General features: G+C 39.4%; 1 protein-coding gene and 1 pseudogene across 2 annotated transcripts; both read left to right on the top strand.

Moving 5' to 3' along the window:
- Window positions 1-8: 8 nt before the first annotated feature.
- Window positions 9-5,132, top strand: LOC140930563 (methyltransferase-like protein 27; annotated as a pseudogene).
- Window positions 5,133-8,033: 2,901 nt separating this feature from the next.
- Window positions 8,034-15,717, top strand: LOC140930562 (uncharacterized). 2 transcript variants are annotated; one of them, XM_073380282.1, is made up of 2 exons: window positions 8,034-8,057; window positions 11,749-15,717. In XM_073380282.1, exon 2 carries the CDS (start codon window positions 11,767-11,769, stop codon window positions 15,469-15,471), a length of 3,705 nt encoding a protein of 1,234 aa, XP_073236383.1. In that variant the 5' UTR covers window positions 8,034-8,057; window positions 11,749-11,766; the 3' UTR covers window positions 15,472-15,717. The 2 variants fall into 2 exon arrangements, with proteins under 2 accessions (XP_073236383.1, XP_073236384.1); XM_073380283.1 differs by lacking the exon at window positions 8,034-8,057 and adding an exon at window positions 9,433-9,438.
- The last annotated feature ends 354 nt before the right edge of the window (window positions 15,718-16,071 follow it).

The raw sequence follows: 16,071 nt of genomic DNA, 5'->3' as shown, positions 1-16,071 counted from the left end.
GTCTACCGCTCTGCTGTTAGATCCGCACCAGTCTCCTGGGATGCCAACAGAAGAGCGCGGTTGTCACGCAATGTTGTAATTCATCACGCAAAGAACACTCTATCGAGAACAACGTAATCATTTCACAAAAATTGTTCCAGTTTTGCTGCTCTTTCCACTCATCGCTGTTTCTCCTTGCCTGGATTAGCTTGTTAGTAATCCGCTGATGGCGGTCGGGTAAGTTGAAGTCAACTGAATTCGAAAAGGTAACTCAAACAACGGATCAATCACCAGCAATCACTGATTTTATCAGGTTGGTGTACAGTTGTAGTTTTTCAAAATTTCCACATTAAACGACCGCCAACGTTTAGTGAATTCTCTGTTATAGGTGGTCTTGCCAGCTTGATATTGACAAGAACCCCAAAACTTGAATTTTCCTGGCTCCTTAGAAAACTAAAGCCTAGGATAATTGGTCAGGGATTGGTACAAATGCCGGTATGTTTGGTGATGAGGGTCTATTCATTGTAGCAATTGGCCCGTAAGCCAACAAGAACCCCCCCCCCCCTCTCCCACCCCCCAAAATAGTAGAGGCCCCATTTTTAAGAAAGAGGGCCTAAAGTGCCCTAAAGGTATCTGAACATTTTTGTTCCACTATTGCTGGTTTAATTTTTTCCTTCACTTTTTTGATCCCCGTTTAACTGCATCTAGTTGAGCTATTTTCATTACAGTCAAGTAACTGGTAATTAATATTTTGGTTTAAAAGTCTCAGTTAAGTGACACAATTTTTAACAACCTTTCTTTTACAACTTGAAAGATGCACCCCCAACTGTACACTTCACTCCCAGTTTCGTACCAAAGTCATAAATCTATAGGTACCTTCAAATAATACCTTTAAATTCTTTACTCTGGTATTACCTCACCGCTATTTGCCATGCCATATTTGTGGTGGTATGTTTCCCATTGCAGAAATCCCCTAATGCCTCATCCTAGAAATACAGTTGAACCCCTCCACATTGGCCACCTTGGGAACAGAAGAAAGTGGCTGTTCTGGAGAGGTGGCCATGATTATGGGGAGTGGGTGGCATTTAGAATTTAGGGCTTTGCTGCCATAACATGCAAAAAAAATCAAAACTTTAGTTGCACCTAGGGTGCTCAGAGTGTCACTCTGGAGAGCAACTATAGCTAGCTTCCCTTAAAATTCCCCTGAAGCAAAAATCAATAGGATTTCTTGTGTGATCATTTATCATACTTCCCGACGTAAAATTTCAGGCATAAAGAAGGAATCCAGTAATTTTTATTTTCAGGGGACAAAAACTTTGTACCAGAATAATTTAAAGAATATTGCATTCTTTTTTACATTGTGAAAAAACAGGTAAACTTCTGAAAATTTCATGTGTAAGATGTAATTTTGTGAAATTTGACATTCATTTTCTTGGGCTCCCGTAAGAAATTTTCTTAATGGTGTTGTTGCAGGTGACTGATTACATCTCTAGCCCTTGAAAAATGTAAAAAAGAATGCAATATTCTTTAAATTATTCTGGTACAAGGTTTTTGTCCACTGAAAATTAAAATTACTCAATTTCCTGATGGATTCCATCTTAATATAAATACTGTTTTTTTATACAGTCACCTTGGGTCACACCATAAACAATTATATAAATTCTATAAGAACTAATGAAGCTTCAAGCAAACATATCATTAAGTGTCAGGTCCTTAGTTCTGATATGTCAGTTACCAAGAAACCACCTGAAAAGATCTGCAGCATAACTTAATCAAGCCTTCACCCCCACTCTCACCCTCCAAAAACATGCTTATAGAAGATGTTTTTTACATGTACCATAAAATCTCTAAATTGTCCATCATCCCAGTAACAAGCTTTGTATCAGGAGTACTCCACTAGTATATAATAAATGTTAACCTCTTTTTACCATTCAATCTAGTTAATGTATTTCATTTTGACCTCAGAATGGCAGCCAGATCTTATGAAGCTGGTTTTAGAAAATACTATGGTGACAGACTGACCAACATCTCAGATGACACATCAGATGAAGAAATTAGACAAGTTTATGACCACTGGGCTAGAGATTATGACAAGGTGATTAAATGTATCAAATCAAGTCCAGAGACTATACTGGATCAACAAGGTTTCTTTCATCATCCTCCCCACCCCCAACTCCCTTTCAAGAGTTGGAGGATATAATTTGATGTTACCAGTTTTTTAAAAAAATTGAATGTATCTTAAACCTGTTTCACACTGAATCCTTTTATTTAATAAAGAAACTGTAGGTTTTTAAACTCCTTATTTGATCTCCTCTTGTTACTTTCCCTTGTGTGAACATGTGCACCTTGATGCACTCCATCATTTTTGTCATAAAATTTTACATGTGCATTGTTGAGGTAGAGATGGAGGGGACAAATCCTGTTGTTATATTCCTAGACTTTCACTCAACTAAACAGGGACTGCCATTGGTTGATTCTTGGTCACGTGGCCTTGACTAAAATCAAATGTATCCCGATCGTGATACATTAAACAATGTATCCCGCTCGGGATACATTGCAGCACGTGATCAAAGCATGGTGGAAAGTGGTGTGACAGAAGGCGGGAAAAACACCGCCAGGTCCAGCCAGTTTTCTTTTTCGTGAATGAACACAACAACACAAAAACGAAGCCTCAAGCTAAAAAGCAACGATTTTTAAAGTTATCCCAGAAGTTCCCAGAAGAAAAACAGCAGCTAGTGGAGGAAAAAGATGCAGATAATATGAGGAAAGTACTTTTGTTTGTAAATCATTCATTCAGTGGTTTTGAGAATTAAATTTGTGTTGTTATAAGTACCGAGTCGACTGTTTTGGTTCGCTCCGGTTATTCTTTTGTTGCTGTTGAAGTGAAAGTGTAGAAATATAACAAAACACTTAATGTCAGGTCCCTCGGGAAACCAGTTAGTTTTGTTTTCCCTCGAGTCCTGATGTTTCCCTCGACTTCGTCTCGGGAAACATCAGGACTCTTGGGAAAACAAAACTAACTGTTTCCCTCGGGATCTGACATTAAGTGTATATTGTCCCATTCAAAATTTTCTGGGACTGACAAGTTTCATGTTACATTAGTTTGATTTGTATTAATTAGATGTAACAATACAAGGTATTTTTGTAATTTCCATATTACTTCCAATTACTGATTTCAATTTGAGAGTAAGGTATATAGTAGAGTTGGTCACAAATTTAAGATAATTCACCTTAAAAAGTGACTGTAGACTTTTTAAGTGATTATAAGGGCTAGAAATCTAAACCCAAGGACACTATGCTCCTGCATGCTTCTAAACAATTTCCATGCCCTGTCCTGGAGGCTTGAACTATAATATGTTTCATTCTTTTGAGAGGGGAGGGTGATAGCAGATAAAGTCTTACCCTGAAATAGCAGTAGCTGATTCAGATCTTCAACATTCAGTATGGGAGGCAGGGGAGGGAGTTGCTTGCTCATCCCGAGTCATCCCAGGATCAGATTGAAGCCTAGCATAAAAAATAACTCTTTTTGATGCCTTCAGGCTTCAGTTTAGGTAAAAAAAAATGGTCGGGCCTTATCCTTGGACCCCCTTCCCTAAATCTGCCACTGCTGTATGTGTTATTTTAGTAAAATCCAGCTTAAGTGGTCTATTATCAATGCTGCGTTCTGATTGGTGGAGCTACGACTAGGCTATATTTTATAGCCCACTAGTAGCGAAAAGCTCCAGCTTTCAATGGCGGCTGAATCGCTTTTGGTAGCTTAAGTTGTTTTGTCTCGATATTTTTGACCAACTAGTTGGATTTTACTAAAACAATTCTTATTCCTGTTGCCCTCATTGCCTCTGAGTCAATAGCCCATTTGGACTTGAGGAATAATTGTTAAATATTCTTGACTTACACCATTGGAAATTAAGTCCTACACATGTATTGATATCGGACTTAATAAGCTGTATTGAATTAAACACAAAAATAAGTGGCCCATCTGTTGTTTGCGTTTATCTCTGTCCCTTAGGATGTTGTTGAGGCAGCACGTGGTGTTTATCACAAGCCACTTGCTGAATGTCTGGAGGGAGTTCTCACAGAAAATTTTCCCGAAAAAGCAAAAGATGACCTCAAAATCATTGACGTGGGAGCTGGGACAGGATTAATAGGAATAGAACTTCAAAAACTTGGTTACAGTAATCTTCACGCGCTGGATATTTCACCTGAAATGTTAAAAGAAGCAAAGAAACGGAACATTTACAAGAGGTTTTTAGTGTCGGATTAAGTGACCAACAGATTACCGAAATACAAACAGGAGAGTTTGATGCCCTTATATGTGCTGGTACCCTCCTCACAGGGCATATCAGGGCAGCTGCTTTTGAAGAAATGGTCAGGATGGTGAAACATGGTATAATAACTAATCATTGATTGTTATTGTTGTTGCAGTCACGGCCTCTGATAGAGTGCAAAAAATACTAGGAGATTAAGGGGAATCTTCTGGAGGTCACGTTACATGGCAAAAAGGTCTATTATATTAAAAAAAAAAAGAGTTTTCCGACCTCATCACGGCCTGGTTTCCCCGCGAAATGACGTTTGAGGAACGAGCGCAGAAATTCCATACTGATGACAACTGATAACACGTCTCCATAGCTACCCAGATCTCGGTAGAACTTCTGATTAAACCAAGCAAATTTTTAACCAATCACAAACAGTACCCATATCTGGGTAGTGACGCGTCATCAGTATGGAATTTCTGCAGTCGTTCCTCAAACGTTATATCACGCGGAGTAATGCGTCGTGAAATGTCGGCAGCTTTCTCAGGCTAGATAATCAGAAGCCCGCTGTTGTTGTTGCTTTGTTTGTTTTTGTTCTTATCATGCTCACGAAATGAAGACTTATACAAATACTTCATTTTAATTGTTTGTAGGTGGTGTAATCTGCTTCAACATCCGGGATAATCAGCTGGTTGACTATCAAGCAAAAATACGGGAACTTGAAAAAGCGGCAAGATGGGAAATGATCACTGAGAACGTAGTGTCTTTTTTCGAAAGTGAGGAAATGCCCAGAGAAACTTACGCTCTCTTGTTTAGAGTTTTAAGGAAATAACGCAAAAATTCCAGCTCGTAACTACGTAGATTCTGAAATATGAAAACCTTAGCAAATTTTTGACAAGTCTGACGCTGTTTTTATTATTATTATTATTATTATTATTATTATTATTATTATTATTATTATTATTATTATTTTATTTTATTTATTTTATTTTTTTTATCTTCAGTTTTTAAGTTTATGTTGTAAATAGTCCTGTTTTAGACTTTTTTAACCAATAAACTGTGGTAGAAAATCAACTACTTTTGAGAGTTCCATGGCTCCTCAGGGGGGAGGGGTGGGTATAGGAGAAGAGGAAATGGAAGGAACAAATCCTGTTGTCCCATTCCAAATTTTCTGGGAGCGACACTAAAAACGGCTGCGAGCAAGACTATTGCAGAGGCAAAAGTGTCCTTGCCGGCGAGCTCTTGTTACTCAAATCATGTCCCCTGGGCTTACAGGGAAACTTATGGCCGAGAAGAATGGGGAATGGAAGAGACTAAGATCAAGTTTTTTTCTATTCAAACTTCCTTTTTTTTTATTGGCTGTTGTCAGGAATGGGATTTAAGCACACAAAGATACGGCAATATAATGTTGTTACTACCCCGAGCAGGCTGAACTTTCCATGCAGTTCAAATTGATTCCATTTAATTTAATCGACTGGTTCGTAGCTTCAGATATGTTGTTGTTCTAGAGCAAAAATGGTCCCTGGTCTGTCACGGGTGCTGCATTTTTCTTTTTTTCTTGGAAATTTCGGAAATCACTTTTCGAAAAAATATTAAAGCCATGTCCGTAAAGAGAGGAAGTGGGTCAATAAACAAGAAAGAATAAAAGGAAGGAAAAGCAACAAGAACATGATAGTTAACTTTTAGCCTTATTGTAAATAGGATTAACATTTCCTCCTAACGCTGTGCCTCGGCGGATTCCGATTCCTTGACGGCAGAACTTGGATTCCATTTCCAATCGTTCGTGTGATTCCGGATTACTTGAATTGAGAATTCTGGATTCCAAATCCCATCATTCCGAATTCCACAAGCAACAAATTCCCAAATTTCGGTTTGCGGATTACCTTACTTTGGACGAGATATGTTCGTCGCAACACCGGTTGGATAATGGCAATTTTATCTCGTCCGTCAGCAATCTTTCGTTTCTTTGTTTACTAATTTACTTTGTTGTTGTTACTGCTGGTTTGTTTGGAGATCATGTATACATAGCCAATCACGTGACATTACGAACAATGCCCTCTTTGTTTTCATTCTAGATAGAGGTAGGTGTGACCACAGGTACCCCAAGCTCACTATGAGAGCACTGAACAACATTATCCTACTTAGCTAATTAATTATTCATACAGCAAGAGAATTATAAGACGTATGGAGAAATATTCTTTGCTCACTGAGCTAAAGGTAAGCTTCAAAGCGATGTTCAATGTACATTTTGCTAATTTAGTGAGCAAAGAATATTTCTCCATACAACCTCTTATAATTTTCTTGCTGCATGAATATTTAATTAGCTAAGTAGTATGATGTTGTTCAGGGCTCTCATAGTGAGCTTGGGCTACGAAATTTGCCAATATCGCCAGTATCCATGATCAGAAATGTCCTCTTTTAAGGGCTCATTTCTTAATTAAAACACTCATTTTTAACGCGACAAAACATCCCTAAACTTTGAAAACACGTTGTTTTCTTTTTTTCTCTCTTTCTCGTGCGTACACCTTTCAAACCACCCATTCAAAAAAGCACCCTACCTCCCCTAGACTCAGTCAGAGGAAGTCAAGTCAGTCAGCCATAGAAAGGTCATATTCACTCGAAAGCATGTTTAATTTTACTTAAAGTTTCCCGAAAGTTTCTTGATCGCCCTAGCACATGCTAGCAGTACAGCTTTAGCTATCTGATCGCATCGCACTTTACTTTCGGTACTTCTCTGATCATCTGCCTACGCCTCTATTACAGACGGTAAGAAGGCCGACGGAAAGGTGTTTTAAAAACGTAAGTACGACAATTTGAAGCGAAAATTTACTCTGAATTTTATTTCTGATTATGTGTTTAGATCATGTACGTCTGTTAGATGTGCACGGATATCAAGCGGTATTATGAATTAAGCAGTTTCAGTGCAGTCTAAGGTGTGTTTCAGTGATTGACCGTTTTGAGCTAGCACTCTGTTTCTTTGGAACTGTGCGAACAAGTAAAAACCCTCATTCAAGAAAGCACCCTCTATACCTCCATCATACTCCGATGAAATCAAGTCAGTCAGCCAAAACTTTAGGTTAATTTCACTTTCAATTCCGCTGAAAATTACCTGATAAGTCAACTCTCTATCATAGCATTAAGATTTTTTAAATATTATTTGATCGCATTCCAGTTTACGGCACCCTTCGAACGCCTCTCACAGACAACATGACGGAAAATTTTGTGAAATCGCAAGTTCGCATTTTGGAAGCGAAAATTTTACGCTGAACTGATCAAATGTTACATGCGATGCTCACATCGCAGTTTACTTTCGGCAACTCAGTGTCCATGAATATCGATAAGAATACAGAACAGAACTAGATGTCTTAAAAACGTAAATACGAGGATTTGAGGTGAAATGTTACTCTGAAATTTATCTCTCTGATCATTCAGATGCGCCTCGACGATCAAGTGATCCCATGAACTTAGCAATTTCAGCGGCCTTCAGTGCTGGTAGAATACATTAGAACATGTTTCAATCTGTGATTGACTGGCTTCCCTAGCTAGTAAACGGCAGCCACATTAGATATCAAAGGGACCTTCGAAGTTTGACGCATAGTTTATAAGCTTCTTTAAACATGAACAGTTCCGGCGATTTACGTATAGAAAAAAATAAAACATTATGAAAATCTATGAAATCCCGTGACTTCAAAACCCTATATTTTAACACTCTGTCTTCCTGTTTCAGAACTGTCAGAGTACCGTATCCGTAACCTGCTTGGTCAACGATTTCGTTTAGGCAAAGTTCGTGCAAGGGGCTCGCACGGAAACGCTTGCTACGCACAGGTAAATATTCAAGAAAATAGTTCATACGTCGTAATTACAGAAGCACCTTATTTGTTGAGTAGCCAGCCGTCCGCGCTCATCATAAACTCATTATAAACTCTGTATTGGTGATCCCAAGAAGTTCAAATAAATGATGAAGAGAGAAATTAAAAACAGAATAAATAAAATTGATAAAATAATAAGTCAGTCAGCCGTAGCAAGGTAGCATATTTAATTTCACTTTTAGTTGCCCCGAAAGTTCCTCGATTATAGTCAACGCCATAGCAGTACAGCTTCAGAGATTTGATGACATCGCACTTTACTTTCGCACTTCTCTAATCATCTGACCACGCCTCGATTACAAACGGTAGGACCGCCGACGGAAAGGTGTTTAAAACGTAAGTACTTTTGAAGCCAAATTTACACTAGATTTTATTTCTGATCAATAATTGTTTAGATCATGTTAGGTCTGTTAGATGTGCACGGAGATCTAGCGGTATCATGAATTTAGCAGTTTATGTGCAGTCTAAGTTGTGTTTCAGTGATTGACCGTTTTGTGCTAGTATTCTGTTTCTATTGAACTGTGCGAACAAGTAAAAACCCTCATTCAAGAAAGCACCCTCTATACCTCCATCATACCCCGAGGAAGTCAAGTCAGTCAGCCAAAACTAGGTTAATTTCACTTTCAATTTCGCTGAAAATTCCCCGATAAGTCAAAGCTCTATAGCATTAAAATTTCTTATTTGATCGCATTCCAGTTTACGGCACCCTTCGAACGCCTCTAACAGACAACGGGACGGTAAATTTTGTGAAATCGCAAGTTCGCATTTTGGAAGCGAGAATTTATCGCTGAACTGATCAAATGTTACATGCGATGCTCACATCGCAGTTTAATTTTTTGCACTTCAGTGTCCATGAATATCGATAAGAATACAGAACAGAAAAGATTTCTTAAAAACGTAAAGACAAGGATTTGAGGTAAAAAGTTACTGTGGCGTTTATCTCTCTGATCGTTCAGATGCGCCCTCGAAGATCAAGTACTGCCATAAACTTACCAATTCTAGCAGCCTTCAGTGCTGGTAGAATACATAAGGACATGTTTCAATCTGTGATTGACTGGCTCCCCTAAAAAATCGATTCATAAAAAGAGTCAAACGAGTAAACGGCAGCCACATTAGATATCAAAGAGTTTGACGCATAGTCTATAAACATGAACAGTTTCTGGCGATCTACATATGGAAGGAGATAAAACATTATGAAAATCTATGAAATCCCGTGACTTCGAAAAACTCATACTTTAAGATTCTGTCTTCCTGTTTCAGAGTACCGTATCCGAAACTTGCTTGGCCAACGATTTAGTTTTGCCAAAGTTCGTGCCCGAAAACGCTTATGCTACGCACAGGTAAATATTCAAGAAAATAGTTCATATGTCGTAATTATTAAGAAGCACCTTATTTGTTGGGTAGCCAGCCGCCCGCACTCATCGTAAACTCATTATAAACTCTGGATTGGTGATCCAAAGAAGTTCGAATAAATAGTGAAGGGAGAAATTAAAAACAGAGTAAATGAAATTGATAAAATAATAATAATTATTGGTAGTTCTGAGGTATGCAGTCATGCAAGGAAGCTTTGCATGCTTGTGTTAAGTTTTCGAACAAGGCTGATTTTAAACATCAATTTACACTGATGATACAGGAAGGCATTACTACAAAACGCGTTTTACAAGTCTTATAATACTGCACTAGTGCAAATCATGGCAAATAAATGCTGTAATATTCCAGAATATGTATGCCCCATTAGGGCTAAAACCCCCGGGGCTTTATAACCAACGAATAACAGCATTATACAATGTACATCAAGTGTATGAGCTCTCATGATGATTAGTTTGTCGTGGGCTGACCTAACGATTACTGGACGTTACGAGATCTTCGCAGAACTAACTACACAGTGCACAATTAGTTGAAGTGTGCATGTTTGCACCTGCCACTAGGTCAAGGCTAGCCTCTAGTCTCTTTTACAGACCGAGGCGATTTAGAAAGACATACATCCTTGTAAAAGAGATAATGTCCAGCGCTGGCCACAAGATACCTACTTTCCTTTTTCATCCTTAGTTCTACACTTCTCTGAGGTGTGGAAGTGCGAAATAACCATACTTTCCTTTCTCATCCCAAGTTCCACACTTCTCAGGGGTGTAGAAGTGTGGAAAAGTCTGAAAAAGTCAGGATAATGTCACCCTTTTCCCCTAGTCATGATCCCTCTGTCATTCTTTACTTAGTTCTACACTTCTCAGAGGTGTGGAAGTGTGAAATAGTCTGACAAAGTAAGGATAATGTCACACTTTTCCCCTGGTCACGAACCCTTTGTTATTCTTTGCTTAGTTCCACACTTCTCAGAGGCGTAGAAGTTGAGAAAAAGGACAAGGCGTTCATGACTGGGGGGAAATGTGCGACAATATCCTAACTTACTCTTTCGGACTATTCCACACTTCCACACCTCTGAGAAGTGTGGAACTAAGTAAAGAATGACAAGGGGTTCATGAGTGGGGGAAATGTGCGACAATATCCTTACTTTGTTAGACTATTCCACATTTCCACACCTCTGAGAAGTGTGGAACTAAGGGAAGAATGACAAGGGGTTCATGACTGGGAGAAAAGCGCGACAACATCCGGCTTACTTTGTCAGACTATTCCACACTTCCACACCTCTGAGAAGGGTGGTATTAAGTAAGAAGTGAAGAAACTCTGGATTTCAGGGCCAGGGCTGGACATGATGTGCTCTTGAGGGGCGGAGGGAAGGTAGGTGAGGGGGAGGGGGAGGAGGAGGGGTTAAGAGTAAAGCTTTAACCAAGCTTTGACGTTGTGATGCAGAGCTCAAAATAACGCCCGGCCAACAGAAAGTGTACGGCCAAAATGATTATTATCTGCATGATACTGGAAATTACAAAAACGGGCCCGCTGCAATTGGCCTCAGCTGTTTAGGCATCCCTGCCGACCCCCTTTTTTAGTTTAATTACGTGTTTTTTTTTGTTTCTTCGGCGAGGCTAATAAAATAAGATAAAAATAGTGAAATCAGTACAGTTTAGGGCGCACCGAATAGTCCCCTTTTTTGCGGAAGAATATCATGAACTTGCGCAGGATTTATTAACGCCGATGACGTTATAGAGTCATGACTCTTGGCGCGCAAATCGTGCATATTAATGACGGCGAAGAGGCAAACTAGCTCTCTTTAGCACAAGATATAATGTTTTCCTCACCCCACTCTCCCTCCTGCTCCTCCACATTAAATTTATTTGCCCTTTCTTGCTTTAATTTTTATTTTTATTTCCCCTCCCTCCCATCGACCTCACATCGGCCCATAATAACATTAACTAGAAGTGACAATAATGTATCGAGTTTTGATTGGCCGTTTTTACTATCAGCCCCGCGTTATATGCTTTACATCGAGTGCCTCTTGCGGGGAAACACGACGATCGTGAAGGAAAGCGTTGCAATAAGGAAATGTGCTCGCTCGCGTGGAAATAAGCTGCGATTTATTCCATACAAACTGTAACTGCATACTTTAGGTTTTGATATAAAAGAGAAAAGCTAATCCTCGATTAGTTTATGCTGATTTTTCTGTTGCTGTGCTTTGACAAATTAACGATCCCTGACTTGAAATACTTTTTGAAATAATCGAGATACCTGATTTTTCCTCTCTCGCACATTTTTCCTAGATCCTAAAAACCCCAAACATGGAGTACACTTTGGTACAATTAAACTATTTTAGAGCATGTTACATTGCCTTCAACTTAGTTCCCCAAGGGCTTCGAAAAGTCTTTAAACAAGAGTGGGATTTCCTCTACAAGACAACTCCGTTTAAGGAATGGAAAGATATTTCACAAAATGGCCGCGATTTCTACCACAAACAATCACGAAAGAGTCGCAACAAGAATTCGCGACTTTTAGCGACAATACAAAGGGGAAACACGGCGGAGTGGGATTGCAGTTGCCTGTTTTTTGCTATTTTGTACTCGGATTGCATTGGCAATACTCTTAGTCCAGCAGTCAGAAAAGAAGTTGACGATCTCAGACAAGTTCGAAATGATATCGCTCACTTGAACGAGGTTGAACTTACTGATGTTGAATTCCATAATTATGTAGCGAGAGTTTTAGCCGCTTTTAATTCACTGAAGCTTCCAATAAATGAAGTTGATGATATAAAAAACCAGACAGACTTTCCAACAGCTGAAGTAAATAGCCTTAAAATGCAGGCTGATAATCTTAAAGCTGAGTTGAAAACCAAAGAAAAAGAGAACAGAAATCTAACCTCCGAATTACAATCGACCCAAGCAACATTACAGACAAAACAGGAAGAAGTAGAAACACTTACTCAGGAAATAAATTCTAAAGCCGAGTCTTTCTGTACTCTGACATTCAAGCCATCACATAAAATCATCAAACGATCAAGTGATGTCACAAGAATCATGAAAAAACTGGACGAGCTTTACAACGAAAGTAATGGAGCTATCAGCACCATTTATCTATCAGGAATTCCAGGCTGCGGAAAAAGCCAGTTAGCTCGACAACTGGGACAGGACATTTTCAGCAGGAGGTTGCATAAAAACGACCGTCTTACGTTTGTTGCAACCCTAAATGCAGAAACCCTAGATTCACTTTCAGACTCCTATTTTAGCCTGGCTAGACACATGGGAATAACAGAGTACACCCTGACCAATCTCGAGACTTCTACAAAGGGGAATCCAAGAGAAAAAATCCAGTATCTGAAGCGAGTCATTTATCCAAAGACGAGGAATTTCTCCAACTGGCTGATAATTGCAGACAATGTTGTTGACCTATCACTGGTTTGTAGAGATCTACCTCCGACCGGCAGTGAAGAATGGGGCCACGGTCAGGTGCTAATAACTACTCAAGATAGCAGCTCAATACCCTCCAATGCTCCACTTACTTATCATGAGTCTCTAAGCAAAGGAATGAATCCCGATGACGCAGTGAACCTATTACGACAGGTATCTCAGATTCGGGATCAGAACCAAGATGAAAAAGTCGCTGAAGTTCTTGAGTATCAGCCACTTGCTTTAGCAGCTGCTGCCTTTTATGTACAAACCATTGTGGTCAGTGGTTCTCCGAACTACCACTGGAAAGACTACTTGGAAGCACTTTCCCACGGCGAACGTGAAGCGACAGAAAAACTTCTTGCAAACCAGAACATAGCGTATTCCGAAACAACAACTACTGCCATTCAAATGGCAATTATGAGAGCTTTAAAAAGTGATGACGTTCTTCGAGAAGTATTGTATTTGTTTTCTCTTTGCGCACCTGAGTCTCTTCCGATGGAGGTTGCTGTTGCCTTCGTTAAATTACGTATCACTGGGGAATCAGAAGAATTGATCAAAACTAAACTTTTTAAAGCTTCCTTACTCTCTTGTTTGCAAGACAAAGACGGCGCTTATGCCTTTTTAAGGACGCACACCATCGTTCATAAAGTGCTCAAGGCAGTTATAACATCTAAAATTGATTCAACAGATAGAATTCAGTGCATTTCTATTGTTATTGAAATCTTTCAATATTTAATAGCAAAAAACAGAAATCTGTTGCATTCAAGTAGGCATGTGTTTGCTAAGTTACGTTTAATCATGAGTCACTGTAAAGAATTGCATGTAATTGTTAACACCGATTTTACTGAATCAAAAATGTTTCTGAATGCAATCAACCCTAAAAAGTTAGTTTTGTGGCTTTCCTTAACCGCTGACGTTTGCTGTAACCTTAGTAATCTGTCGGATGCGTATCTTTTTAATTCGTCAATCTGTAATTTTATGCGTTTTCTTAACGATTGCAAAGAAGACAAATTGTTAAGAGCGAACACGTACACCATACAAGGAACTGTTTACAGAGACCTTGGTCAGTACAGTAAAGCTAAAGAGCACTACGAGAAGGCTCTGGTCATTACAAAAGAGATTTACGGTGAACACCATGGTGCCATAGCAGCAAGCTACAATAATCTGGGAAATGTTTACAGTGACGTTGGCCAGTACAGTGAAGCTAAAGAAAACCATGAAAAGGCTCTCATCATTCAAAAAGAGATTTACGGTGAACACCATAGCGACGCAGCAGGAAGCTACAATAACCTGGGAATTGTTTACAGTAACCTTGGCCGGTACAGTGAAGCTAAAGAATACTATGAAAAGGCTCTGATCATTAGAAAAGCAATTTGCGGTGAACACCATGGTGACGTAGCAGCAAGCTACAACAACCTGGGAGCCGTTTACGTTGGCCTTGGCCAGTACAGTGAAGCTAAAGAATACTATGAGAAGGCTCTGATCATTAGAAAAGAGATTTACGGTGAACACCATGGTGACGTAGCAGCAAGCTACAATAACCTGGGAATTGTTTACAGAAACCTTGGCCAGTACAGTGAAGCCAAAGAATACTATGAGAAGGCTCTCATCATTGGAAAAGAGATTTGCGGTGAACACCATGGTGACGTAGCAGCAAGCTACGACAACCTGGGAACTGTTTACAGACACATTGGCAAGTACGGTAAAGCTAAAGAATACTATGAAAAGGCTCTGATCATAAGAAAAGAGATTTACGGTGAACACCATGGTGACGTAGCAGCAAGCTACAATAACCTGGGAACTGTTTACTTTAACCTTGGCCAGTACAGTGAAGCTAAAGAATACCATGAGAAGGCTCTGATCATTGGAAAAGAGATTTACGGTGAAAAGCATGGTCACGTAGCCGCAAGTTACAACAACCTGGGAGTTGTTTACAGTGACCTTGGCCAGTACAGTGAAGCTAAAGAAAACTATGAGAAGGCTTTGATCATAACAAAAGAGATTTACGGTGAACACCATGGTGCCGTAGCAGCAAGCTACGACAACCTGGGAACTGTTTACAGAAACCTTGGCCAGTACAGTGAAGCTAAAGAATACTATGAGAAGGCTCTGATCATCACAAAAGACATTTACGGTGAAAAGCATGGTAACGTAGCAGCAAGTTACGGCAACCTGGGAGTTGTTTTCAGTTACCTTGGCCAGTACAGTGAAGCTAAAGAATACTATGAGAAGGCTCTGATCATCACAAAAGACATTTACGGTGAAAAGCATGGTAACGTAGCAGCAAGTTACAGCAACCTGGGAATTGTTTACACAAACCTTGGCCAGTACAGTGAAGCTAAAGAAAACCATGAAAAGGCTTTGATCATAACAAAAGAGATATACGGTGAACACCATGTCGCCGTAGCAGAAGGCTACAATAACCTGGGATTTGTTTACGGAATCCTTGGCCAGTACAGTGAAGCGAAAGAATACTATGAGAAAGCTCTCATTATTTTCAAAGAGATTTGCGGTGATGAACATGCTTTGGGTAGATGGTTGCACCAACAGATAGTTTCATTATTATCTAATACCCCATTCACAGCAACCAAACATGTTTAACTAAACACAGTTTGCATAAACACTGGTTTAACTAAACGTGTTTTGCCAAAAAACCGTTCACATCGAAAACGTGTGTAGAAGTTACTTTCAGCCTCGTCTTGAAGTTTGCAGCCTCACTTTCATAATGTAAACATCACACAATCTAATAAAACGCAATCTTCATTTTGAGGGAGGTTTTAACACAGGTGGCCCAAGCGTAATATAAGAGTTTGTATGGGAAAAATAGAGTTTGAAACTTAGATGAAATAAATGAAGTAAAAGCGATAAGTTATCAATAAAGTGTAAATATTGTTACCTGGAGTCGTTGTCTTTGTTTTTACGAAGTTTCAGCGAGATTTGAGTACTTTTACATCATCTGACCTGACAGTGTATTAATATGAGACAAGGTAGGACAGAATCGCTCGATCGACCTTCAGAGCTGCTCAGTTTCACGCGAAAAAAACAAACACACTTATATTTTACGTCGCCGAATCCACAAAGTGATGCCTTAAGTTCACCTTCCTGCAAAGTCCCGGTAAACATTGCTTCTGGATCGCATAACTCGATCGAAAAGATCTACTACAATTCAAAAATCGTGACTAGTAAAAGTGTAACATTTCA

This window comes from Porites lutea, chromosome 3 (genome assembly GCF_958299795.1).
Source record: "Porites lutea chromosome 3, jaPorLute2.1, whole genome shotgun sequence".
In the NCBI taxonomy this organism is placed as follows: domain Eukaryota; kingdom Metazoa; phylum Cnidaria; class Anthozoa; order Scleractinia; family Poritidae; genus Porites; species Porites lutea.
The sequence above is the reverse complement of the archived record's forward strand: the minus strand, read 5'-3'. Positions and strand labels throughout refer to the sequence as shown.